Below are 26076 nucleotides of genomic sequence, written 5' to 3' on the forward strand. Positions count from 1 at the left end.
GTTCTGTATTGGGTGGGAGGAATTCACAGGAGAGGAAACCCTGGACAAGTGGGCGGGCGCTCACACGCGTGGGCAGCTGTGATTGACAGCTGCCTGCCTGGCAACGAGCCGAGCGCCCTGGTTGGAGGAAGAAGAAGGGATCTGATCTTGCCAAATACAGGATATTCAATCCCTTGCAATTTTTTTTTTTTTTTTGCAAGTCACATTCTATTTTGATTTGGGGTCAATATTTAAACAACCCTGCGAATGAACGCTCGCTGTGGCAGTGGTTGCAGTTTATAACCTCCAGCTTGGGACTCCCTCCCTCTTCTTGCGAGGTTGTCACCATCCCCCCCGCCCTTTAGCTGTTGTGTGCATAGTGCCAAAAAGAAAAAAAAAAGTTGATTTCCGGATATAAAAATAAAAAAATAAGGGACGCCTGGGTGGCTCAGTTGGTTGGACGACTGCCTTCGGCTCAGGGCGTGATCCTGGAGTCTCGGGATCGAGTCCCACATCGGGCTCCCAGCTCCACGGGAAGTCTGCTTCGCTCTCTGACCTTCTCCTCGCTCATGCTCTCTCTCACTGTCTCTCTCTCTCAAATAAATAAATAAATAATCTTAAAAAAAAATAAAAATAAAAAAATAAGACTACAAAATCAAAACCAATCAATGTTTAGATTTAAACATATTCAGCAAGCGCTAATATTATGCCAGCTGGTGAATTGCAGCTGAATTCAACACTAATAGAGCCCTTTGAGGTGGGGTCTGAAAACATTTTAATGTGTTAAGATATGGGGTAAATCCTCCCATATTAGTATATCTATACAGAAAGGACCTTCATCAAATTTTGAACTACATGAATTTTTTTTTTTTAAACTTGGAACCTTAACTATCTTCATCTGGTGACATGTGAAACAGTTATTTATTTTAAAATTGTGGGGCTTTTAAAGCAAATATTTACTAAGTATTGAGTGGGTGCTGGGCACTTCGTATATATTATCTCATTCAATCCTGGTTTGATCCTTCTACTGATGGTCACTCCCATTTTACAGATGGGGAAACCAACGTACAAATGAATGAGCACCAGGCTTCTTTAGAACTTGGACTGCAGTCAGAATTCAGATCTCAGGGTTCCGGGATCAAGAGAGGAATGATGGTCCTTAGGAAAAGTCTCAAAACCTTGAGACCCACGGTGTGCCTATTTCCTTTCTCCTCTTATTTTAGGTCAAAATAGAACCTAGCTTTGTCAACAAGGTTGTGGTGGGTCTGACCACAGTTTCAGAGAAGTGAGGACAGGAGCTCAATCCCCACCCCATGGCTGTTAAGCGTTGAGTTTCTTGAGCTCGAAACAGCTAGTAATGCCATTTTGTAGCCTCCCTTGCTGTCCCTGGTGGACCAAAATCGATACTGTTAGATCATGAAAATAAAAATTAGGATAGTTAAAAAGATCATTTGTATCTTGTGGACATGGAGACATGAAATCCCTGTTGAGACCTCTTCTTTGCCTGGAGGGGTTACCATGGATACAAACCGGTGAATTGATTACTGGAAAGACAGCTCAAACCAGAACATTCTTAGCATTTCTTAGTGCCAGGTCCTTGTAGCCTGCAGCAAGGAGTCCATGAAACCATAGTGGTTGGGTGGCTGTTGTCACCAGGTGGGAGAAGGACATTCCTATTAATGTGCCTTCCCATGAAGTTTGGTGGATTGTGCACAAAGAGTGATTGGTCTCTGGTTGGCCAGATCAATAGCCGACTTGCATCAAGGCCCAAGCCCAGTCTACTGGTCCTAAAGCATGACAAGGGATCACAGAGGCATAGAGTCTTGGGACTATAGGGCCAGAATTTTGCCCACCCTTTATACCAGATCCTAGGGAGCCTACAAGGGTTTGGTGGGTGGATCTGGGTTTCTGTAACAGAGAAATGAGCCCATCTCAGAAATAGGGCAGGCAGGAGAGGCTGCCCCTCCAAGAGAGTGTCCCCAGGTACATAACTGTTTTTATTTCCATTTTACACTTGGTGAAACCGACACATAGAATATAACTTCCTGGGGCACCTGGGTGGCTCAGTGGGTTAGGGCCTCTGCCTTCAGCTTGGGTCATGATCCAGGAATCCTGGGATGGAGCCCTGTATCGGGCTCTCTGCTCAGCAGGGAGCCTGCTTCCCCCCTCCTCTCTCTTTGCCTGCCTCTCTGCCTACTTGTTATCTCTCTGTGTCAAATGAGTAAAAGAAAAAGAAAAAGAATATACCTTCCTCTTTTCTTGAGGGATTCTAAAATTCTGTATTTTATAGTTATTTAACCAAGCATTTACTAATTTTTTAAAGCTTGCTTTTTCTTATATTTTGGAAGCTAGGGAAGTCTATGAAAAAGCATGTAGTTAAGTGTCTAAAAGATAGAGTAACCCTGCCAGCAGGGGGCACCCCTGCCCACTGCCGTGGTTAGAAAAACAAGATTTTTATCAAAGTGTGATTTTCAAAAGCTTAAAAACATAACTTGTACAAAGGTATAGTCAACAGGTGGTGGAGTTTAATTGAGCCTGTTCGTGGGGGAACAAGAAAGATGGTAGATCTGGCTCAAGGAAGGATCTGGAGGCAGCTATACATCTGGAAAGGAAGAATCTTGAAATGAGACTGTCAAGAAATAAAACTGGTCAGTGTCCTACAGGACAATAAACTGTAACCTTTGACAATATCTTTTCCACTGAACAGAAATCATTAGCATTTCTACTGAACCATAAGAAAATCATCTGCAACTTATCAATCTTGTACAAATTAACATGTAATTGCAGAGTCCGGTCCCCAATCTGTTTATTATTATAGATAGTTAAAAAAAAAAAAAAAAAAAAAAGTACTTTCCTCTAGAGAACCATGTAACACTGGTCGGGCCTGCTGGCTATACTCCCATGTGACGCTCAGAGGACATGCCATCACCATAGCCCTATTTCCAAGTCTTGGATAAATTTACTTAAGAACAGACAAGGGTTTTGGGGGGGCAAGTCCTTGTTGGGGTCAAGGCTGGATGTAGATGTGTGGGTCCCTGAGCAGATAAACAGTTTGGCAGCCCCCCAGGTCTCTGTCTCTCAATTTCTGTTCAACGCTTACTCAGTAGAACCAAGGGAAAACTGATTTTTCTGTAACAAAAACTAGATACAGAAAGAAAGTCACGCATTCACGTCTCTGGTTCCAGCGATTCAGTTCTGAAAATACTCAGCAAAACATTTTCTGTGTTTCTTTTTTTTGGTGGTTATTTTTCCTTTCTTAGGCTGCCTTTGGGAGGATCCAAATCAAATAACTAGTGGGAGGCATAGTAAAGAGTTTTAATTTTAGATAATACTTTTTTTTTAATTTATTGGTAAGCAGCAGGAACGACTGGGTTTTGGAATTTCAGCAGCTGTCGCCGTGGACGACAAGCTTGCTCTGAAGGCATGTGTATAGAGCAAAATGTCCACAATAGTCAAATCCATAGAGACAAAAAGGAGACTGGCTGTTGTCAGGGGCCGGGGGAGTGATTGCCAATGGGTATGAAGTTTCTTTCTGGGATGATGGAAATGTTCTGGAATCAGACAGTGGTGATGGTTGCGTGACCTGGTGGATATACTAAAAATTGTGTACTTTAAAGGATGACTTGATGTTCTGTGAATTATACCTTAATAATAATAAAAAAAAAAATCCAGAGAAGGATCAGTGCAGCAATGTATTTTTCAAAATTCCACAACGGAGAGTCATTTACTTTGTTGGAAGTTTGGGGTCAATGCACGATTTGCCAGCTACGATGGAAGAATGGCTGTGGAAACTTGAGTTAACATATTTGTGGTTACCTTCATGTTGTTTCAGGGCTCCTGCTCTGGCTGGCTGGCTCAAACCACAGTTTACCTTGGGCTGAGTCTATCTGGAGTGTCATGTTTCAAGGGAGACGTAAGCTCCGAAAATGGAGAAGATACATCTCCTCCTCTTCTCATTTGTAATATGAGTCGAAACTGTTTCAGACTGTTGGAAACACCTGCTTAGACCCACCCAGTGTTTAGCATTTTATGCCGTGCGAGACGTGATCTTCACATTGGAAAAACCTATCAGGTTGTGTGAGGCATTTGTGAGAGGGCCATTTTCTGAGGATGTAACCATGAGGAAAATTCACTCAAATAATTGTTGTCTCTATGTATTCATCAGATGCCTTTTTTGATCATGCCCCTTAATTCTTAAACCTTAAACCTTAATCTTTTTTTTTTAAAGATTTTATTTATTTATTGGACAGACAGAGTTCACAAGTAGGCAGAGAGGGAGGCAGAGAGAGAGAGGAGGAAGCAGGCTCCCCGCCAGGCAGAGAGCCCGATGTGGGACTCTATCCCAGGACCCTGGGATCATGACCTGAGCCGAAGGCAGAGGCTTTAACTCACTGAGCCACCCAGGTGCCCCTTAATCCTTAATCTTAAACCTCAACCTGTAAGGTAGATTTTGTTACCCCTGTATAACCAAAATGACACCTGGGGTGTCCTGATCCCTTGATATCTGGACAAGTTTGGTTTGATCTCCAATCCATTGGAGGAGTAGATTTACTCTCTCTACCCATGACTTGGCTGTGGGACTCGCTTTGGCTAATGTGCTTGTGGGCAAGATGCTCAGGAACTTGAAATGTCCTTGTAACGCTGGGCTTACAGTCTTGTGTGTCCCTGCCTTTTCCACGACAAGAACATGCCTAGGTGGGCCTGCTGGTCCCAAGAGATGATGGAGGATGGGAGGCATGTGGAACAAAGCTATGCCACCCTGCAGAGCCCATCCTGGGTTAGCCAGCCTGCAGATTCATGAGCTAAATAAATGTTTACTATCATTTTCTGAGAGAGTTTGGGCATGCTTGTTATGCACTATTACTGTGGCCATCATGATCGAATCCAGTCTCTCATGAGCTGTGTGACTTGGACAGGTTGGCTTCTTCCATGGAGACCCACAGGAGGAAGGCAAGGCTTCGTAGAGCTCATGGAAAGCCTGGGGTGAACCCAAGGAACGTTCTGAGAATTTCTTCTAGTTAAAAGTCCTGTCCTGTACTCACTAGAGGTAGGACATCTCTTGGGGAGAATATTCTAACCTCTAGGGGAAAAAAGAAGCCACAGTGCATGATAGAAAAGACACAGAAGGGATGGTGGGGCTGTAGGGAGCCAGATCCTTCACCCCCAGGGTTGCTGCTGAGAGCCTGGAGGATCTGTGCCTCTCTACAAGGCTACTGGGCAACAGGTACACTCCAGTTCCAGAATTACACTTGTTGGTACACTAAACACATTCACACGCCACGGCCACCAAAACCCACTTGCATATCTGCACAAGGAAGTATTGTCAGACGATCAACGTAGTCTTGTTTAAACAGCTAAAAATTAGAAATGGCTCAAATGTTCCTGGCTCGGGAGACTGCACGGCACATCCTCTGATGGTTAGCAATAATGAAGGAGCCCTTTATGGGTTAATGGGGTTGAACCTTGAAGACACATTGCTGAGTTCAGTACATAGAGTATAACATTTGTGTTGAGAAGCAAACAAAACTGACCAGAACACCACACAGCCAACTGGGTAGCAGTGGTGGCCTCAGGGGGAATTTCTAGGGGAAAGGATGGGAAGGGGTGGTCAGAAGGACTCCAGCTTTCTCTGTAATGTCACGATTTTGAAAAGAAGCAGGTCTGGATTAGAACCTCAGCTGTGTCACATACTTAGGCTTTTAACTCTGGGCACTTTGTGACCCTCTTCAGGCCCCAGTTGGTGGGGATGTGAACCTCTACCTGCCAGGGCTGACTGGTGGAAGAAATGAGCTCGTGTCTGTGGAGGGGCTGACATCATGTCTGGTCACAGGAAGGGGCTCATATAAATGTCAGCTGAAAGCAAAAGATGGGGTCAACTGGGAGGCATGTAGCCTAGGCTGCAGGTCCCTCTGGGGCTGTATTTCCTTGGGCATCCTGTCAGGACTACTGGACACCTAGATAGAGCCCTGGCAAGGCCCCCGCAAGTGAGGGCTTTGGCCCAGCTGGGCCAGTGCTCGGCCTAGCCCAGTGCCGTCTCAGTACATGAGAGAAGCCATGTTGTGTTCTGTGATCCCGAGTGGGGAGATCGGGAACATGATACCAACACCTGCAAAGATCTCCAAAAAACAATAAATTATGAATGCCTTGTTGCTGCTGGCTGGGTGTGGGAGACTTTCTCCCAGTCACCCTCTAGGCTGTTAGTGACCATTTAAGTCTCCTGAATTGTCACTGGAATGCTTGGAATCCTGAGAGGTCTGTGTCTTTGGCTGTCAGTTCCTGCTTGGGTGGCCTGGAAAGAGATCCCTCAACTGGACAGTGAAGACGATAAATTGGCCCTCAAAGCTCCAGATGGAGTTGGGTCAGCGAAGTGAATTGCTGGCTGCTAGGCTGAGATGGGATTCCAAATGGATTCCCTCAGTCCGGGCTTCTGAGTGCTCCCACCCACCCTCCACACTTCTAAGTTTCAGCAAGGCCCCAGCACGCCCCAGGGACGTTTCCCTTCAGAAGGTCATGGTTGCCATGGCAATGTCCTCCCACGCTCCGCACCCTGCACCTTCCGTCAGGCCTCGGCCACCCCAGTGCTGGCCCCATGTTCCATTCTTTCCATGATTCCCTGGTAATTTCAGGTCCATGCCAGAATCTCTGAAGGGGGAGGAGGGGTCCGCTCCTCTGAGTTCCCAGCATGGAGCCCAGGGTCTGCTGTAGAGCCTGAGATAGATCCTAATAAAATCCTACAGCCCACCCTCCCCAGCAGTGGGGCTGCTCCCTCACCTGGAGAATGAATGACCACTCTGTAACAGACCTTCTCATTCCTGAATTTTCCAAACTAGAGTCTGAATGAACTTTCCAGAACACAGACCTCATCACGTTAGGCCCTCCTCATGAAGACTCTTCCATGCTCCCAAGGCAGCTGCCTTGGGGGCCTGCTCTCACTCTCTGAGGTAAGCCCTTCTGGACTCCCTGGTTTCCTTTCCCTCCTCCCCCATTTGTCTAGTTAGCAATAATGGCTTTGCTCCTCTTTGGCTTCCTATTGGTGGACTCTACACCTGTTAGAATAGGATTTTAGAAATTGTGATTCCCAGGTTCCAGCCCTGGCTGGTTGCCTATATAGCACCCCACTATTCATCACCCCCCATTGCTATAGTTCAGGGGACACTGAATAAAGACTATCATTTTCTCCCATCCACACAGACCTGCTTAATACCAGCTATAGACTCCATCAGCTACTCTCAACTTTCCCAAGCCTCCCTTAACACAGCTTTGTCCTTTCTTCCCTGAAAAAAACCCCTATCACTTTGAGGGGCCCCTGGTTGACTCAGTTGGTTAAGCATCTGCCTTTGGCTCAGGTCATGATCTCAGGGTCCTGGGGTCAAGTCCCACATCGGGTTCCCTGATCCGCAGGGAGCCTGCTTCCCCCTCTGCCCTTCACCCTGCTCATCTTCTCTCTCAAATAAATAAATAAAGTCTTCAAAAAAAAAAAAATCCACTTTGAGCCAGTCAGTTCCTATAAGCTTTGACTGAGATAACTCATAATCACTTCTCTGTCATTGAGGTATGCCTTTTTGTATTTGCTGCAAGGCCCAAAGTTCAGGACTCTGCGGCCTCCTCTGGTCTCCTCCCTTCCCTCCGAGGGGACACTGTCACTGCTGATCTTGAATCTGGCCAGCTCCCTCTCTTCAACTTTCAAACCCTTTCATTGGTGACTTTGGGATTCCTTCCTGGCCCCAAATCCATGAACCTCTTCTTGGTCTGGTGGCCTCTTACTTGCTCCTCAACCATCTACCAGGCTGCAGACTCCCTCAACCGCCAAGTTTTCCATTTGAAAGCTATCTTTTCCTCTTCCCGAACACAGGCATCTGTGCAGCTGATGACTGCGGAAGCATGGCCTTCTGCAAACCCGCACCGAGAGTCCACCATGTACCTGGCCCGCGGGGCCAGCGGGACAAGGGCCTGATGCTTCTGACAACTCGTCCTTCGTTGCCGGTGTGGGGTTTCTCCAGTCCCTTTGAGAGCTCCTTGACTTTTTAAGGCAATTGCCGAGTTGGCCTTTACTCCAGTCTTTTACCATAACTCCATTTCTAAATCAAGACACACCATGTGATGAAGTTTGGGGAGTGTTCCTCACCAGGAAGTGAAAAAATAAAACTGCAAGGCAGCATCTGTTTTGATCGCTTTATTGGAACATGATGGTAACGCAGAACATGGGTTTGGGGGCCCACAGCAGAAGCTGCCCTCCTCTAGACAGCATGTACCCCACTTCTGCAGCCAGCAGAGGCTCCACAGAACCTCCAGAAGGGTGGGGGAAGCTCAGCCCAGACGTAAAGGAGGCCCCTGCCATGCCGGGGGCAAGGTTCGTGGGCACACGCTGGGCCGGAGCCCCAACCAGATGAGGCTGCCACTAGCCAGACCACATCTTAAGCCTCCAATTCCTTGGCTGTGACTTAGAGACCCACCTGCCTCAGGGAAGGGATTCTGGGGCTTCTAGAAGGAACCCAGCCAAGAGATTGAGCACCTCTGAGGGTCATGGGGCAAATCATGCCTTCAGGTGTTTTGGCAGATAAACTGCCAAAGCCCTTGCTTAAAGCCCTTGCTATGTGCCAAACACCCTTCTAGGGGCTGGATATACAAAGGTCAGCAGAAATAGGTAAGGCCCATGGCCTCCTGAGTAGGGGAGACAGACAAAGGGGAGGGAACCACACAGATGACTGTAAATCACAAACACACAGTGGCTTCTGAGGCCCGTTGTGGTGTGTGTGTGTGTCGGGGCGGGGGAGGCCTGACCTAATGGGGTGGGTCAAGGAAGACTTCCTTAAGAAGTGGTATTTCAGTTAAGCTCTCATGGCCAGATGGGTGGGAAAAGCATTCCACGTCATGGAAACAGCTCTGTGCATGGCCCTACATTGGGTAGGAGCAGGAGGATAAACAAACAGAAAGGAGAAGCCAGGAGGATCAGGGCAGAGAGACAGAGGGCAGTGTGGCTGGAGGAGGCCGGAGGGCCACGTGAGGCCTGAGCACGCAGAGCTGGTGGCCCAGGAGAAAGGTGGTCACCTGCATGCCACATGTGACCACAGCAGCATTTTGCTTAGCCTGCTGTGGCTGTTGGGTGGGGGTGGGGGGTGGGCTGGGCAGAGGCCAGTGGGGAACGCGGAGAGCTGTCAGGAAGCTATCTCAGTTGTCCTGACCAAGGGATGGCAGTGGGGCTGAGTGTGGACAGGGCAGGAAGAGAGAATCAAGCAGCCAGTTGGGACCTGTGCAGCTGGGACGCGAGAAAATGGACCATGAGGAGCTGACCCTCAGGCTGCAAAGCCGGCGGCAGCCTTCTGTGTGAGACAGGGAAGCTGGCAGAGGAACAAGTGTAGGGAGAAGGTCAGAGTGTGGTTGCGGACAGGCTGGAAGAGAGGCGCCTTCGAAACACCAGGCAGAGGGGTCGGGCATGCGGCTGGGCGTGGAAAGTTCCCAGGGGAAGCCTGGGCTCCGGGCACAAACCTGTGAGTTATTTCGTCACAGGTAAATCTCCTGGTGACTTCGGTTACGAGGGTACACACGAGGCCACAGTGGGACAGAAGTGAATGAGAAGAGTGAGAAGAGAAGGCTCGTGGGACAGGCACACCGGACAGCGGGAGAGAGGACAGCCGCCAGCTGGCCCAGAAGGCCTGGGTGCGCACAAAGGGGGACACCACCGGGGGTTCGTGGAACCAAGGGAGGAGTGGGCTCGGGGAGGGGCCGTGGTTATCGGGGAGAGTCCAAGCACACCCCGTTCCTCTGGGTGGCACCACCCCCATCGCCTTGGGTCTCTTCAACAACCCTGTGAATAGCAAAGGGGATCTTACCCTCTTGGGTGGGAGTCAAGAGCTGCTCAGAGAGATCACTACTGATCCACCCAAGGTCACACATCCAGCAGAGGACACTGGGTGGTCAACTCCCCACCCCCCAATGCAAGCTCTCCCTCTGACTCACTACCTGCCCCCCCCCAAACCTGCCCCTGCTGTTGGCTCTGCTCCACACCCCTTCTTGTTGATGGAAAGCACCAGAGAGGGCCAGTGCTGCAGCATGAAGGGACCCCTCAGGCCCCAGGTCGGAGCCCCGCTAAGAGAAGGGTGGGCTGAGTCAAGCCAACACCTTGCTCTCTCCTCAGCAGCAGTGCAATGTCAGGTCAAGGATGCGGGCTTGAGGCCTGGCTTTTTGCCCACGCTCCCATTCCTTTGTTCCTTCAACAACTATCTTTTGAGGGCCTCCGAGGAGCCAGGCATGCGTGTTAGCTGAACTCAACCTGGGGTGGACCCCAGTCTTCCTGGACACTCAGTTTCTACCTCTGTAAAGTAGGTTGGTGATTCTTGCCACAGGTTCAAAGGATTACGTGAGCTCCTGCAGTTGAAGTGCTTAGCACACGGCAGGTGCTCAGTGAAGGCAAATTTCCTTTCTTTTCTTCCCTTCTCTTCCTTTCCCTTGCCTTTCCTTCATCCCATAGAACCTGTGAGGGAGTGACAGGCTAACTCTTTATGGTGACACCCCTGCTGCGCTCAGAGGGCCTGCGTGTTCCTGCATGGCCAAATCCACGCACACACCTGTGCACACATCCCCCCCATACCAGCCATCTTGGCTCGAGACTTGGGGCCAGCCCCAACGTGAGCTTTGAACCCATGGGATTCAGCGGACCCATGCCCAGGAGAGTTCTGAACATCTGCTGGGAATGCTGAGCACCGGCCGAGCTGCTCTGCATAGACCTGAGGACACCAGCACCCTGCTGTGTGCTCCAGGAGTCCCTAGACTCAGGCTAGGGTGCCTCCTTGGTGGCTCTGGGGGTTTCTGGGTCCTTAATGGCTCCAGGAGTCCAATCTTGGTGACCAGAAGCAGTATCTTGTGTGTCCTGGGCTGGGTCTACACAGCCTCGGAGGGCAGAGTCCTCCCCGCTTCCTGGGGTGGTGTCCTCAGTGGCTCTTTGGACAGCGTCTCTCCTGGCTGCTCCTCTGAGGGGCCTCTCATGTGTCTCTGGAGGAACCTACGCCCCCACAGACTCTTGCAGCAGCTTAGAAGGTTGCCGGAGCACAGCGTACTGGAGAGCGCGGGCTTCCTGAGGAGACACAAGCATAGGTCAGGGCTGACAGGACCATGGAGCAAGGCCAGTGGGCCCAGGGCCCACCCTCTGGCCTTTGCTTCCTCTGAGCCAGCCTGGGGAAGGGTGGGGTGGGGTGGGGGAACCCTTCCTTGGCCACCAGGGCAGCCCACGTGCCGCAAGGACATCGAGGGATGCATTCAGGAGACCTGCTCTCAGATATCACGCCTGCTTCCAACATGCCGTGCGCCCCTTAACTCCTCCCAACCCTAGGTGGGGGAAAAAACAACCACCTTTCCAATTCTTGGAAGGACTAAGTGTTATAAGATATGTACGAAAGTATGCCACACCTTGCCTGGCTCACACCAGGAACCCAATTAGAGTTTGCTGTTTCTCACTCTTAGTGAAATGATTCCCGAACATCGGCAGCAGGCCTTGCATGGCTTGAAGGGAGGCTGAGAAAAGACGCCCAGATTTACTCAGCCTTGCCTTACAATCAGTTGTGAGCACATCCGTCTCCATTAGAATGTGTGCTCCCCAAAGGCAAGGCACTAGCCCTCAGGTAATTACAGCTGGCAGATAATAGTTACTCAGTTAATGTCCACGGAGTCAACCTGATCAAACAATAGATCTTGAACACTGAGTTAGCCAAAAGCTTGGTGGGAAAGTTTTTAAACAGGCTATTTGGCAGACATTTTTAGGAGCTATTGCCTGCTAAGGTACAGATAGCAGACCCACTTTTCTCTTTAGCTGCTTTCAGCGAGTAAGAATTCCTTTATCCATCTTTATTTCAAGTCAGAAGGAAAGGCTCAGTGTGGCGCTCCTGTGTCTTCCGCACCCAACACCTGCAGATCTCCCTTTAGAACAGAGAACAGGAGGCAGGCTCAGAGGTGTAAGCAGGCAACTGGGCCTGGTCCAACTTTGATGACATTGTTTCGTGTGATTGTATCTAAGCTCATGAGCTCTTTCTGTTTTCCACCAATGATACTGTTTCCATTTATAGTGACAGTATAAAGTTTCCTCATATATTTTAGTGAAAACAGCAAGTTGGTGTAGAGATTTAAGAGCATATAATATAGGTGGGACAAGACTATGGACTGGACTGGATGGGGAAGGGAATGCACAAGCGACCGTGGTTTGGGGAGTGTCATTCTGAGTCCCCGACACATCCCAGCTTCCACTTAGCTCAAACTCAGGAGAAGCTGAGTACTGCGTGGTGTCCCTAGAGACTGTTTCTGGGGTCTCTGCCATCCTAAGACAAAAATCTGGCTTCAGCTCTGTCTAAAGCCAGGACGGCTACCTCCTTTCTGGCTTCCCTGCCTAGGCTGGAGTGGTAGATTTCCTCGTCAGTTTCAAGCTGGGAGCCAGCCACTGTTTGATCCTGAGACATTGCGCTTCCTAGGATGTCCATGAAGATCACACCTGGCCTCAGCTCCCACAATCACCTGTGAAGGTCATCTGGCTGCCAGAGGAATCTATCTCCCTGCTCCTCCTCCCTTCTACATAGAGAGAGGGAAGAGCATCGAGCTTCCCTTTGGCATCTGTTAGATAGATGGATAGGGGTTTTGGATTGGGATGCCTGACTTTGTAAGATACAGATGACAGCTGCCCCCGACACCCCAGATCCCCTCAGTGCATAGGTAGGCTCCAGCCTGGCCACTGCTGAAGGCCGCCAGTGGCCCAAGCACTCCCTGGAGGTATGGCCAGCCCTTCCTTCCCCGGAACACAGGCCCTCACCTGGACCTCAAGGTTACACCCCTGGCACGTCAGAGGCCCCATCCTTCGTGCTAGCAGCAAGGTTATCTACCCTTGGATTAACATTCCAGACGCAGCTCTGTTCAAGCGACTTTCCCTGAAATTACCAAAGAAAAGCTAGCTTTGGCTAGGAAATAACCGGCTCCCTTCTAAAGAGCTCACAGATCCCTTAAAATAATATTACTATGGAAATATCACATGCTCCTTGTAAAAATTTTGGGACAGACAGATGAACAAAACAAAGAAGATAAACATCTCAAATAACTCCTCTTCTCAGGCATATCTTTGTTACATGTTGGATCGGTCATTAAGTATTTTTAAATGAAGTACATCATACATCCCAAAAGACTATATAAAAAAACAAATGTGCATGGTTTAAAGACTCTTAAAGAATACTAAAATGGATAACACCTTTCAGGTTAAGAGACAGAATTTACCAGTACCTGATTTGTCCCAGCAAGTACTTAGGTATCGAAACAGCCTACTGGGTTGTTCTGCCTATACTTTATTTACTTATTTATTTACTGGCAGAGAGGGGGGTGGCAAATTATAGCTTCATTCTTTTTATAAAATAACGATTGATTCAGCAGCATTGGCATTTTCTAAATTGGGGCTAAATCTGGATGGTCTGTCTGGAATAAGGCTGTTCATGGATGACAATTGTCTCGAGATGAATCTTTTCTCTGCCTCACATGCCTTCCTTTGGCAAACATCGACTCCCCACAGCATGTGGTCCGGGTGGGAGGGCGATCATCGGGCCCCACCTCCCAGATGCCTCTCCATGTGGCACCTGCGACTGCTTGAGGGGTGAGTTCAGAACACAGCCAGGGAGAAAGAGGGTTCCTCCCGTGACTGCTGCACCTTTCTTATGAGACAGAGAAACTGGGAGCCCATGAAATAAGGCAGTCAGTGGTTCTCCTACTGAAGTACTACCACTTGCGACCAAAAGACTTTTGCCCAGGGGCGCCTGGGTGGTGTGGTGGGTTAAGCATCTGACTCTTGGTTTCTGCTCACGTCATGATCTCAGGGTCGTGATTTCAGTCTTGGGATTCTCTCTCTCTCCTTCTCCCTCTGCCCCTCCCACACTGCTCAGGCTCTCTCTCTCTCTCTCTCTCTCTTTAAAAAGAAAAAAAAATATTTTTGTCTAATATACCAACACAGAGTATTATTTGAGGTAGACTATTTCTGGTAATAATATAGTCAGCAAAACAACCTTCTATGACAGTTTGTAAACACAACCAACTGGCTATACTTTATGACGGTAACAACCCTCTTCAACACTTTATACCTGTAAACAAAACAACTTTTACAATATTTTATAACTGCAAACACAAGGTTAACATGACTGGAAGGGCTCACCACTTATTTGACATTTTGAGTGCATATAAAGGTTTGAAAAATAGTGGCTTAGTGGGGCACCTGGGAGGCTCACTCAGTTAAGTGTCTGACTCTTGGTTTGGGCTCAGGTCCTGATCTCAGGGTCCTGGGATCCAGTCCGGACCCCAGACAGGCTCTGCACTCAGAGGGGAGTCCGCTTGAGGATTCTCTCTGCCTCTGCCCATCCTCCCACTCAAGCACAGTCCCGCATGCTCTCTCCAAAATAAATAAATAAATCTTAAAGAAAAAAGAGAAAAATATTGGCTTATTTATCAGTTAATACACAGTTTCAGATACTAAAATTTTGATTACTTAATGCAGTTAGTGGGCTTTGGGATACATAATCTCTCAACATACATCTCAATCATTTTCACCTAGGTAATAAGCACTAATTTATATAATTTACTCTGGAATTTAAAAAAAATTCACCACTTGTAAAAAACAAACAAACAAACAACCCAGAAAAATCCAAAGAAGGATTAAAACTATAAATCGAAAGTATTTAAAATTCAGATTTCCTTTTATATAAATGAAATCATGTTTTATGATTTTTTTTCTCTAGCTACCTTTTATTGCTGTTGAACACTCTATTTTTGAGATTAAATTGTTCATGTTCCTATAGTTCATTTTCACTGCTGTATTCTATTATGTGAAAATACTCCAATTTATTTATCCATTCACCTGTTGATAGACATCTGAGTTGTTTTCCATTTTTTTAACCATTTCCCTTCTCATACTTGTTTTTGAATTTACATAATAATGGCCTCATCAAAACCCTGATAGAGTTTGAGCAGAATTGGAATGATCTATTCCTAGAGTATTTGGTAGAAATCCTTTGCAAAACCATGTCATACTGGTGTTTCAGTCACTTTATTTGTTTTTAATGGTTACAGGACCATTCCAGTTTTCTATCTCATTGCAAGTCAGTTTTGGCAAGTTCTGTTCTGCTAGAAAATTTCCCCCTTATCTGAGTTTTCCCTTGTTTGGGGCATAGAATTGATTATAGCATTCATATTCCCTTTCCTAATCTCTGTAACATCTAAAACAATATCCTTTCTAAACTCTTAATATTGCTTATTTATGATGATTGTGATTGATTTCTCTTTGTAGTTCTGTCAATTTTACTTTATGTATTTTTGAGGCTAGTTTATTATGTACCTATGTGTTTAGAATTATTATTATCCCAGTAAATAGAGTCTTTTTTCAAAATATTGTGACCATCTCTATCTTTAGTAAAATGTTTTGTTTAACATTCACTTTGTCTGATATTAATATAGCTACCCACATTTCCTTTGGTTAATATTTGACTAGCATATTGTACTTTACTTTCCTTATACTTTCAATATTTTTGTTTCCTTAAGTCTATTTCTTCTAAAAATATTTGTTTTGGTTTAAAAAAAATCTGACAGGGGGCGCCTGGGTGGCTCAGTGGGTTGGGCCGCTGCCTTCGGCTCAGGTCATGATCTCAGGGTCCTGGGATCGAGTCCCGCATCGGGCTCTCTGCTCAGCGGGGAGACTGCTTCCCTCTCTCTCTCTCTGCCTGCCTCTCCATCTACTTGTGATTTCTCTCTGTCAAATAAATAAATAAAATCTTTAAAAAAAAAATCTGACAAGCTTTGTTTTTCTTACTTGGATAGTTTATTACATTTACACCATGTATTGTGATTACTGATAATTTTCACTAATTTCTTCAGTGTGGTTTTGTGTTTTATATTTGCCCCACCTTTTCTAACTTTTCCTATCTTTTCTTGCTTTGCTTTAAATTGCCCCTTCTCCCCTCATTCTCTTTCCTTCTCACTTTGTGGAATTTCTGGCCTCTTATAAAATAATTTTAGCATGCATATTTAACATAATAAAGTCTAGTGGCGTGGAGCCCTCCCCCTTTACTTAGTTTGCCATTCTTGTCAAATGTAAGTTGGGATGAGACACTAATAAGCTAAATTCTAATACTGTGTAGACTCTATTACATTATAGAGTCTAGAGATACCAATATTTTTATAGGTTTAATATTCTTTGGCCCCCTTCATAGCCCCATGGTGCATCCTGCCGAGCCCTAAATCTGGAAGCTGGGGGATGTTAATGGGGGTTCTCAAGAGCACAAAATATGGGTTTTGCCACACAGTAAGTGCTTATGGTAAACAACTGTCATTTTCACCTTCCCATTATCTATTCCCCTTCTCTTGGTAATAGCACTTTGATTCTTTGGAATCCAGCCTTCCTCGCTCGTTGCCCACATGAGCAAGGTGGGGTTGACCTCTTATTCTTTGCCCTGGCTCCAGGTGCAGGCACAGAGTCAGACATAGGACCCACCCAGCCAATGAAAGTCTGAAACTTTTTTGTTGGAACAGTAGGAAAGAGATACATTTTCCACTGGAGTTGCTAAGACGGTAAGATATAAGCTTGGAGCTGCTGGTGGCACCACTGAGACTCTGAGAATAAGGTGAATACAGTGTAAAACTGAGTTGAAAGCTGGAGAAAGGCACATTTCTGATGACATTTGCACATTTGGATCCAGCCATGCTTGAAGCTTCCCTTGTTTTCTTCAGTATTTTTTTTTAAGATTTTATTTATTTATTTGACAGAGAGAGAGATTACAAGTAGGCAGAGAGGCAGGCGGGGTGGGGGGCAGAAAGCAAGCTCCCTGCTAAGCAGAGAGCCCAATGTGGGACTCGATCCCAGGACCCTGAGATCAGGATCTGGGCTGAAGGCCGAGGCTTAACCCACTGAGCCACCCAGGCACCCTTGTTTTCTTTAGTTTTAAGAGCCAGTTCCCCACCTCCACCAATCCCAGCCTCTTTATTTTATTTATTTATTTTTTGAGAGCAAGAGCAAGTTCACATGTGTATGAGTGTGGTGGATGGGGTAGAGGGAGAGAGAGAGAATCTTTTTTTTTTTTTTTAAGATTTTATTTATTTGACAGACAGAGATCAAAAGTAGGCAGAAAGGCAGGCAGAGAAAAGGGGAAGCAGGTTCCCTGCTGAGCAGAGAGGCAGATGCGGGGCTTGATCCCAGGACCCGGGGATCATGACTGAGCCAGAGGCAGAGGCTTAACCACTGAGCCACTCAGGTGCCCCGAGAGAGAGAATCTTAAGCAGGCTCTACGTCCAGTGCAGAGCCTGATGCGGGGCTCAATCTCGTGACCCGGAGATCGTGATCTGAGCCATAATAAAGAGCTGAATGCTTAACCAACTGAGTCACCCAAGCAACCCCCTTCCAGCCTCTTTCCACTGGGTTTCTGATCCTGGCAGTCAACAGTATTCTGATTATAATACGCCTAGAATCTGAATTTGAATCTGAATCTCATCTTTTCACATTGAGGGTGTTAGAATATATTCAGCCACCCGTGGTCCAGTTCCAGTTTCAGCACTACTCTCTCTATAGGAAGCCTTGCTCAGGCCCTCTCTGAACCTCGGTTTTCTCCTCTGTGAAACAAGTCTGTAACAGCATCCTCACAGGACTGCTGTGAGGACTACAGGTAACGAGTGTCAGTGCTCTTCACCACTTCTGCCTCCTGAATAGAGTACCAAGGACCACACACACACCGAACCTGCCATCACTTCCATGAGTGCTTTTGCCCGTGTCCCATTGCTAGAGATGTCTTTATGTTCTTTGCTGACAATCAACTTCTACTTCTGTTTCAAGGTTCTGCTCGAGCATCACCTTCCATGGGAAGCTGTCTCTGAGGCTTCCCAGGATCGTGGAGCCCCTCCCAGCTCTTACAGCACCGAGGCACTGTCCTCCTGGGGTTAACTCTCACTTGACTTGTCTGTCTCCCAGACTAAAGGCAGGCGCTGGACCTTTCATCTTCAGCCCCACTGTCCAAGTTTCTAGTAGGTGTTCAGTCATGTGTGTGAACATGAAAAGCTCAACCAATCCCAGCTTCAGTAGTGAATCTCCCATGTTCTGACTTCCCCAATTCACAGATCATCAGAAACTGTGTGTGGTGACTCATGCTGCCTTTATTTCTATATCCACCTCCTTGCTGCTGGCTGGGAAAAGCCTTGTGGACAGGAACCCCGGGAGGGGCCGTGAGGGAGGCTGACCATTTTAGCCAGCAACTCTGAGACTCACCATGTGCTGGGGGGATGGAGAAAGCACGAGCTTTGGGACCAGGAGTCCTGAGTGTGGTTTGAGCCTTCCTCATTCCCCTGCTTTTGGGTCTCAGGACAACTCCATCTCTGTCTCAAGTCCCTGTCTTCATCTGTAAAATGGGGATGATCCCAGTGAAAGGGCTGGAAGAGGAAGGTTCCTCCTCCTTCCCCCTTGATTCCTGCAATAGGCGTGGCCACTGGCTGTTTGTTCCTCAGGCTCCCTAAGAGCTGGAAGTTGAGGGACTGTGTGTTGAGGATCTGGGCTGATCTCCGAACCCATTTCTGTGCCCAACCACACAGCAGAACCGTTACTGCCACGTGTCGGCTTTGCCTACATCCTGGGAACTGGGTCACCGAAACTTCTTTATGGGGAAAAGGAAGTAGAGGAGAAGAGAAAGGAGAAGAGGCTCTCTCGTACGCGGGGAGCCCGCCATAACCCACCAGGGCTCTTTCCCCTGCCTTAAGCTTTTGTCAAAGTCAGGGGTGACCCTCTTCTCAGGGCCAGGCTTATTTTCTGGTTGTTCTGGAATAAGCTACGAGGACACGGGACTACCCAGACGTCAATCAGTGTCATTTCCACATATCCTTGTTTTCTATCACAAACTGATACCGCCCGATACGCGGGGATGACCCAACTTCAGGCCTCCGCTCATGAAAGAAATTAATTTTTCAGCCCTACTCAGAATCTTCTGGAAGCAGACACAGAGGGTTTGCCTACAGCAGCATCTGTTTCCAAGGGCTAGTGGCGAGGTCTTTTGTCCTTCAGCAGTAGGTATCACGGTGAACTGGGCGGAGGCTTCCTCCTGGAGTTTTGTACACACACTGTGTTCATTTCCAGAGAAGGTGAAATTTATCTAAGAAAGGCACCCCGGAACTCCCTGGGATGTAGCTGAGATCTGGAGGTGACAGTCATAAGCCATTGACCCCTTTTAATATTTCCCTCATGACAAAGGAACCAGATGGTGAGGGTCCGAAAGCTTTGGGCTCATCAAAGGGATCTTAATGATTAGGGACATCTCGGGACACCCGTCCCTGAATGCTGAATGCCTGGGACCGCTCTGGGAGCTCAGTGAGGGAGGCGTCGGCTATGACTCTGGCAGTCGTGAGGGGCCTGGCACAGAGCAGGCATCCTGCACTGTACTGGTGAATGAGTACATGGTCGATAGGAACTGGTGTTTACCGAGCGCTCACGTGCTAGGTCCTGAGTGGGCTGTGTGGCATCCTTTTTCTAGTTAACCCTCACGGTGGTGCTATAAGACGAGTCCCATTTCACAGACCAAGAAACTGAGGCTCTGGGGGTTAAGTGATGTGCCCAGGCCACTCAATAACAAAACTCAAATAGGAAACAACAGCTCTTGGCTCCCACGTACACACCTTGCCACTGTGGCCTGCTTCTTTCTGAGGACAGGCGAAATGAATTGGACAGAACAGGACCGAGGTTAAAATGAGAGACGTGGCGATGGTCAGGGAAAGGTCGCTGGTCTCCGGTAACTCACAGCTGTGAGTAGCTATGAACGTGAACACACGTATACGGATGGGCAAGTGAGTGTGAGCTAGGGCCCGAGTGTGTGTGGGTGTGCCTGGGCAAGATGGTGGGCACAGAACCATTTCTGGCCCCGGGGATCAAGGGAAGTTCCGCGGAGCAGGTGGCCTTTGAGTTGGGCCTGGGGCAATGAGTGGAAATTGAATGAGGATGTCAGTAAGGGGTGGGTGTCTCTTCAGGCAGAGAGGGCAGCCTGGGCTGTCTAGTTCATCTGGAGCGAAAGGAGCCTGAGGATGCAGTGGGAGAGGAGACAGAAAGGGGTTCTATAGCTGGAACGGGAAAGGCCTGCTGGACGGGTTTGCCAGCAACCTGGCAGGCCCTGGAGTGATGCTGGAGGCTACGGAGCTCGAGTGTCAGTAATCAGCCGAGGAACAGTCTCAGCTTGTGGCCTGGACTGGCCCTTCTCCGTGATCTCACACCTACGTGGGTCAGTGAGATTGTACCTGAGTGACTGCCAGGGATAGGGTGGCTGGTGGGGAGGGAGTGTGACCCTTTGTCACAGGTGCTCACACAGACGGGGACAGCCAAGGCTGCAGGGTGCGGGTCCGGGCCATTTTCATGGGTGTTCTCTTGAAGACCCTCGATCTCCAGTCATGTTGAGCATTTCAGGCGTCAGGTCTTGGCCTGCCACATGGGCACTGCTCACATCTTGACGGATGAGGGGAGGAGACCTTCGTGGAATTAAGTGACCTGACCAAGGTTGCAGAGTTGGTGGGTAGAGGAATGGGGTTCTTGCCATGTCTCTTTGGTCCAAAGCCTGTGCCCTGAGCCCAGAGGGCAACCAAATGATAGTGCCTTCTGCGTTCTGGTTCTCAGCATTTTGTGAGTCTGAGCTCAGTTAAGCCACATGCAAACCCCATGGGGGAAGTGCTAGGATTTTCCCCATTTGATGGAGGAGAACACTGAGGCACGGAAAGGGGAGAAATCTGCCTGAGGTCACACAGCCAATAAGGGGAGCTGGGTATGTTACAGTGCATTGGGCTTGTTGCGTGAGGGCGTGGGGGGCCCTACTTCCACTCAACCCCCTCCCCTGCCTCCACATCATCCGGTTCCTGGGGCTGCACTGGAATTGCCAAATAAAAAAGTGAGGACAGTACTCACGCATCAGGCACTCAATACTGAACTACACAGCACGCGTATGACACACACAATTTGAGTTCTTAGCACTAATAGATGAAGTCTGGGCCCAGAGAACTTGGGTCACTTGCCCAGAGACCCACAGTGGGTAAGTGGTAGAGCCTTGAAGGAGCCCCATGTGGCCCAGCTGCGAAGCTGGAGATGTCCTACCCACCCTGATCCTTTCCTGTATGCAAAGCAGCTTGGGGAGCCCAGGCGTCACCCATGCAATTTGGGTCACACTCAGTTCATCCCAGCCCCAGGCTTGTGCTCCCCTGCCCTGCAGCTCAAACCCTCCAGTGATCCCCATGCGACTGGATGGCTTGCCCAATCCTCTCCTTGAAAGTATAGAACGTTTGGTAAACCTAAGAAAACCCCAAAGCCCCTGCTCACGTAGCCCAGGGGCTGCTTACCAAAAAGGAACCCTGGCACCCGAGTCAATCCTCAAAGTCATTTCCGATCACCCATTCTGTCCCACTTCTGTGAGGCAGGTGAAATGTCATGCCCACTTTACAGATGGGGAAACTGAGGCTCAGGCAGGCCTGCCACATCCCCATGTTTGGGTGCTATCAGGTGCAGCATCCTGGGCTCAGCTCCCTGTATCAACACGCTGGTGGTCTCTTCAGGCTGACTTATTTGATCTGAACGGCTGAGGACGTGGATGTGTGTCAGGCTGTCCCCTCTTTGATGTCCTTCTCAGTCCTTTCAAAGATTTTCAGCTCTTCCCTGTCCCCTCTGCCCATCTGAAAAAGCCGTGCATCTATGCCTTGCCCTAGCCAGCAGCGTCTCTTACAACCCTTCCAGGATGCTCTCCTGACTTGGTTTCGAGGAAGTGATACCTTCCAGTGTGGTCGGTGGCAGGGAAGCCTGGCAGCCTGTCTAGAAAACAACTAGGCAAAGGGTGACAAAAAAAAGCTTAAAGTGTCCCTCCCCTTCTACCAGTAATTCTGTTCCCAGAAATTCAGTTTCTAGGGAAATAATCTGAAAGAAACAGAGTGTTCTCTGCATGGAGATGTTCATTACAGGGTTGCTTATAATAGCAAAAAAATCTGAAGACCACAGCAAAGTGCAATTGGGAAACATTTCAATCAACCATGTGGCTCCTCATGCATTCCCCCGCCACCCCACCAAGCAAACTGCGATGGCCTGGTGTTCACTGGGGACCACCCCCCATGTGCCAGGCACGGTTCTCTGGACTTGACATTTATTGTCTCCTTTAATCCTTACAACCTTCTGAAGTGGGTCCTGGCAACACCCGCATTTTACAGACCAAGAAACTGAGGCGTGGAGAGGTTAGGTAATGTGCCCAAGGTCTGTCTGACTCCAGCAAGCTCAACTGCTCCCAGAGCCGTGGTAGTGACTAGTCACTGTCACCAGGTAATTGGTTGTTAAAGGCAGGCCAGTGTGCCAGGTGTGTGACGTCTCACCTGAGATACTATTTTGAGATGTCAAGGGCTTGCTTGGCAAGGTAGTAGAGTGGACCCCCCCCATCACTCTCCTTTGGGGTCATAACTCAGATTGGAATTGAAGTGGGGGGGTCACTGGAGGATGAGTGTCGGGGGGCTGAAAGCACAGGGGCTTATGCCCTATCCTTAGTGGAAGCCAGGACAAGAAGGGGCCTCTGCAGACAAGGCAAAGAGGAGGCTTCAGCCTAATTATACCCCAACTCCTCTGCTTCACAGGGGGTGCAAGAGGTCCCACAAATCTCATGGATCTACAGGGAGCCCCAGCATGTGGCTGGGCTTTGAGGCCTGCCTGCTGGGGGAGTCTAACGAGTCTGGGGGCCTGCAGCAGAGGCCAAAGCCCCCGAGAGGATGTGGTTGGTCCTCAGCAGTGCCAGGGAGAGCCCGGGAGCAGGTGATGTGTCCCTGGGCCCAACCATGCCACAAACACCAGGGATGGAGAAACTGGCGTGACAGGTCTATTGTGGTCCAGAGGACGCCATGGGAGTCAGACAGCCTCTGGGAAGGCTTACCCGAGAGGGAAGGAGATGGGCAGGGAGTGGAGAGAATCTTGTTTTGAGTTGGTTCAACTTCCAAAGTCACTGTGTTTCCAGCTGGATGTGACCGAGCTCCCTGACCTGGAAAGTATACGCTTCTCTCCACCATCGTGAAATGGTGGTCCACGGGCACCCTGAGCAGAACAAAACAAAGAATCTTCCACCTGTGCAGGCTCAGGGCTGCTCCATAGGCTGCTGTCCAGCCACATGCATTAACAGCCTTGCTTCTTCTCCAGCCTGCGGTGGAGGTGTTGTAAGGACGAGCCCCACTTTTCAGATGGGAGCACAGTTTTAGAGAGGGAAGGACTTGCTCAAGGTCAACCAGCCAACAAAAATGGGGAGGTCGGCTCAGCGCTCTCTCGACAGACCACAGCACTAAATGGCATCTCATTCCCTATGAGGGCACCCCTCTCCCCATGTTCCTTTGTCCAGAATGGCCCCTCTGCTCCTCAGCTTAGAAACTACCTACTGGCCTTCGGGGGTCAGCTGAGATGTCGCCCGTTCCAGGAGGCTTTCTCTGCCCTCCCAGCCCAGCCCCCACACCAACGGGGTCTGAGCACCCATCACATGTGTCTGTACCCCTCCTTGCTCTTCTAGGGTCTCCAGGAGTGTCCCTTTCTCTCCCATCCAAAGCCCTGCAGGGGAGTGTGCCCTTGGTAAAGGACGAGTGACTCAGTCACTCAGTAAGACTTTGCAGCCCCTAAAACAGGAGACATGTGGCCCTGCTGAAGAACTCCCAAGTGTGGAACCTCTTTTTGGCCATGATATTGAGGCCACATCTGCTCACGAAGAACACGAAGGGAGAACAGAGCCATGATCTCAGGGATTGCATAAGATGGCAACAGGAATGGTGTTTCTCCTTGACTTTCAATCTTCTGGTTCCCCTTCCACAATAATTTCAGTATTTATAAATACTGTGTTTCCAAAGTCATTGTGGAAAGGGAAGTTCCCACTTTCCTTCCACTTCCACTTCCATTGTGGAAGTTCCCTGAATCCTCTGGGCATTGGGACTGTCTCGCCACCCACCCCGAATGCCGGTCCCTGGGTGACAATGGCATGTCGTTCAGTCCTGGAAGGAGGAAGGCTGGGGTCCCATCCATGGGCAGGTGCTGCCCAAGCCTGCAGCCCTCCCTGCACGCTGCAACCTTCTGCATTGATCAGTCTGCAGCTGCAGACCCGCCAGTGCGCCCCAGAGCTACCCACCCCTTCAGCCAACTGGGACAAACGCCCCAGGCTCCCTCCTTCCTATCTCTGAGTGGAGAGTAAGTCATCCATGAATCCCAGGAGAGCCTCAGGGGCTATGGGCACCCTTCAGTCCACAGTGGGTCTCAGGTGTACCCCACCCCTGTCCCCGACCCCACCACAAACAGCCCCTATGGGTTTCACGAACTGCCCCCAGAGCGGAGATCTCTGCGACTCACTGCTGTTTCTTCAGGAGCCGTGGCAGCCTCCAGAAGTCTTAGCTCTCTGACAGATGAGGAAACTGGGACTCGGAGAGAGACGTGATACACAGGCAGCAAGGAATCCAGGTCCCTCATCCACCAGGGCGGGGGTCCCTTGGCAGTCCTGTGGCGCACCTGCTTGGCTTGGACCCCCCATGTGTACTCACAGCTTGGGGCGTGACAAGGACACATTTTACTGAATTTGCCTCTGCACTCAGAACGATTTATTAATATGAAAAACATGTCTTTGCTGCCCTTGCCAGAAGATTCTTGACACAAACACATTGGGGGTTTGGCATAAATTCTCTCTCTTGTTAAGCATTTATATATAATTTGGGTTGAAACTGTTCCTTGGGCCTGATCCAAGTCCCTCATTTTCGGAGGACAGATGTGAGACTCGGGGGTCAGGGCCTGACTTGAACAATTTGGGGGCACAGCTGCGACATGAGTCCCCAGTGCCTGCCTTTAACTTCCCAGTTGCTCCTGTAGCGACGGGGGGAAGGAAGGAAGGCAGGCAGGCAGGCTACCACTTTCTAAGCATCTACTCTGTGCTCAGTGTTCTGTATAAACTGATGCTAAGACTTACTGCTTGTCCACACGGGGAGGCATTTCTATCCCCATTTTGCAGATGAGCAAGCTGAGGCTCAGAGAGCGCAAGCCACCTTGCCAAAGTCACAGAGCCAGAGAGTGCTGGGGCTGAAATTGACACCCATTTTCTTTCCCCTACATCAAGGGCTGGCAAACTATAGCCTGCAGGCCAAAACCAACCTACCACCCATTTCTGTTGAAATGGTGGGGGGAAAATAAATAGAAGAATAACATTTCACAACAGATGAAAATGATATGGAATTCCCATTTCAGCATGTGTAATAAAGTCTTATTAGAACACAGCCACCCCCATTCATTTACGTACTGTCTGAGGCTGCTTTCGCACTCTAAGGGCAGAACTGAGTAGATCTGCAAGAGAGAACAGATGGGTTGCAAAGCCCAGACTATTTACTATCTGGTTTTTTGCAGATAAGATTGGCTGATTCCTGCCCGAGGCCATGCAATTTCCCAGAGGGCCTGGAAAGTCTGCAGGGCATTCACTGTCCCTGCACAAGGACACCAGGGCTTAAACCTAGGCCTCCTTCTGCTTGGCAAGCCCTGTGCCCTGGGACTGGATCCCCTGGAGAAGGGCCCTCCTCTAATTTATTCACCTGGAGTGTTCACCTCCCCCTTTTTTTAATGGGTACAAAACTAATAGCAGTGGCCCCAAACGCACAGTTCCCCTTCTATTCCCATCACAGCCTCTAAGAAGGCAAAATATGTCCCATCAGATCTGCAGCAGAAGAAGTGGATAGTGAAGGTGGGGAACAAGCAGGGGCAGGGGTCTGCATGAAGCCAGAGGGAGGTAGGAGGGATGGCAGAAGCTGGATCCTCTAGCTGAGTTCAAAGGCAAAAATCACCAAGGAGTTAAATGAGGAGTTCTCTACCTTTCAAGTGATTCCGGGCGGCCACTATTTATTCTCTGTGACTTTTAAGGCTGGAAAAGGTTTCCCACCTCCTCTCTCTCTCTGCTTTCCTTCCCCTGACTTCCCCTTTAGGGGTGGGAAGAGAATCTCATTCCTGAAACTCTCCGCAGAGACAGAAGATGAAAAGGATTAACCCTTTGCTGTAGCCTGTCTGCTCTGCCTGGCAGTTGTACACACGTGTGAGCTGTGCAGATGTAAGCAAAGTGT

At 48.9% G+C, this 26076-nt stretch overlaps 1 protein-coding gene across 3 annotated transcripts in view; it reads right to left on the bottom strand.

Moving 5' to 3' along the window:
• Nucleotides 1-26076, bottom strand: part of HRH2 (histamine receptor H2) — a 74154-nt gene that overhangs the window by 11416 nt on the left and 36662 nt on the right. For 2 of the 3 annotated variants that reach the window (XM_044229250.1, XM_044229260.1), the window contains one exon: nucleotides 8138-11050. The exons of the other annotated variant lie outside the window; for it this stretch is intronic. In XM_044229250.1, coding sequence (XP_044085185.1) covers nucleotides 10858-11050 — 193 coding nt within the window. In that variant the 3' untranslated portion in view covers nucleotides 8138-10857. Of the gene's footprint in view, nucleotides 1-8137; nucleotides 11051-26076 lie in introns of those variants that run through there. 3 annotated transcript variants of the gene reach the window in all.

Source organism: Neovison vison, chromosome 1 (assembly GCF_020171115.1).
Source record: "Neovison vison isolate M4711 chromosome 1, ASM_NN_V1, whole genome shotgun sequence".
In the NCBI taxonomy this organism is placed as follows: Eukaryota; Metazoa; Chordata; class Mammalia; order Carnivora; family Mustelidae; genus Neogale; species Neogale vison.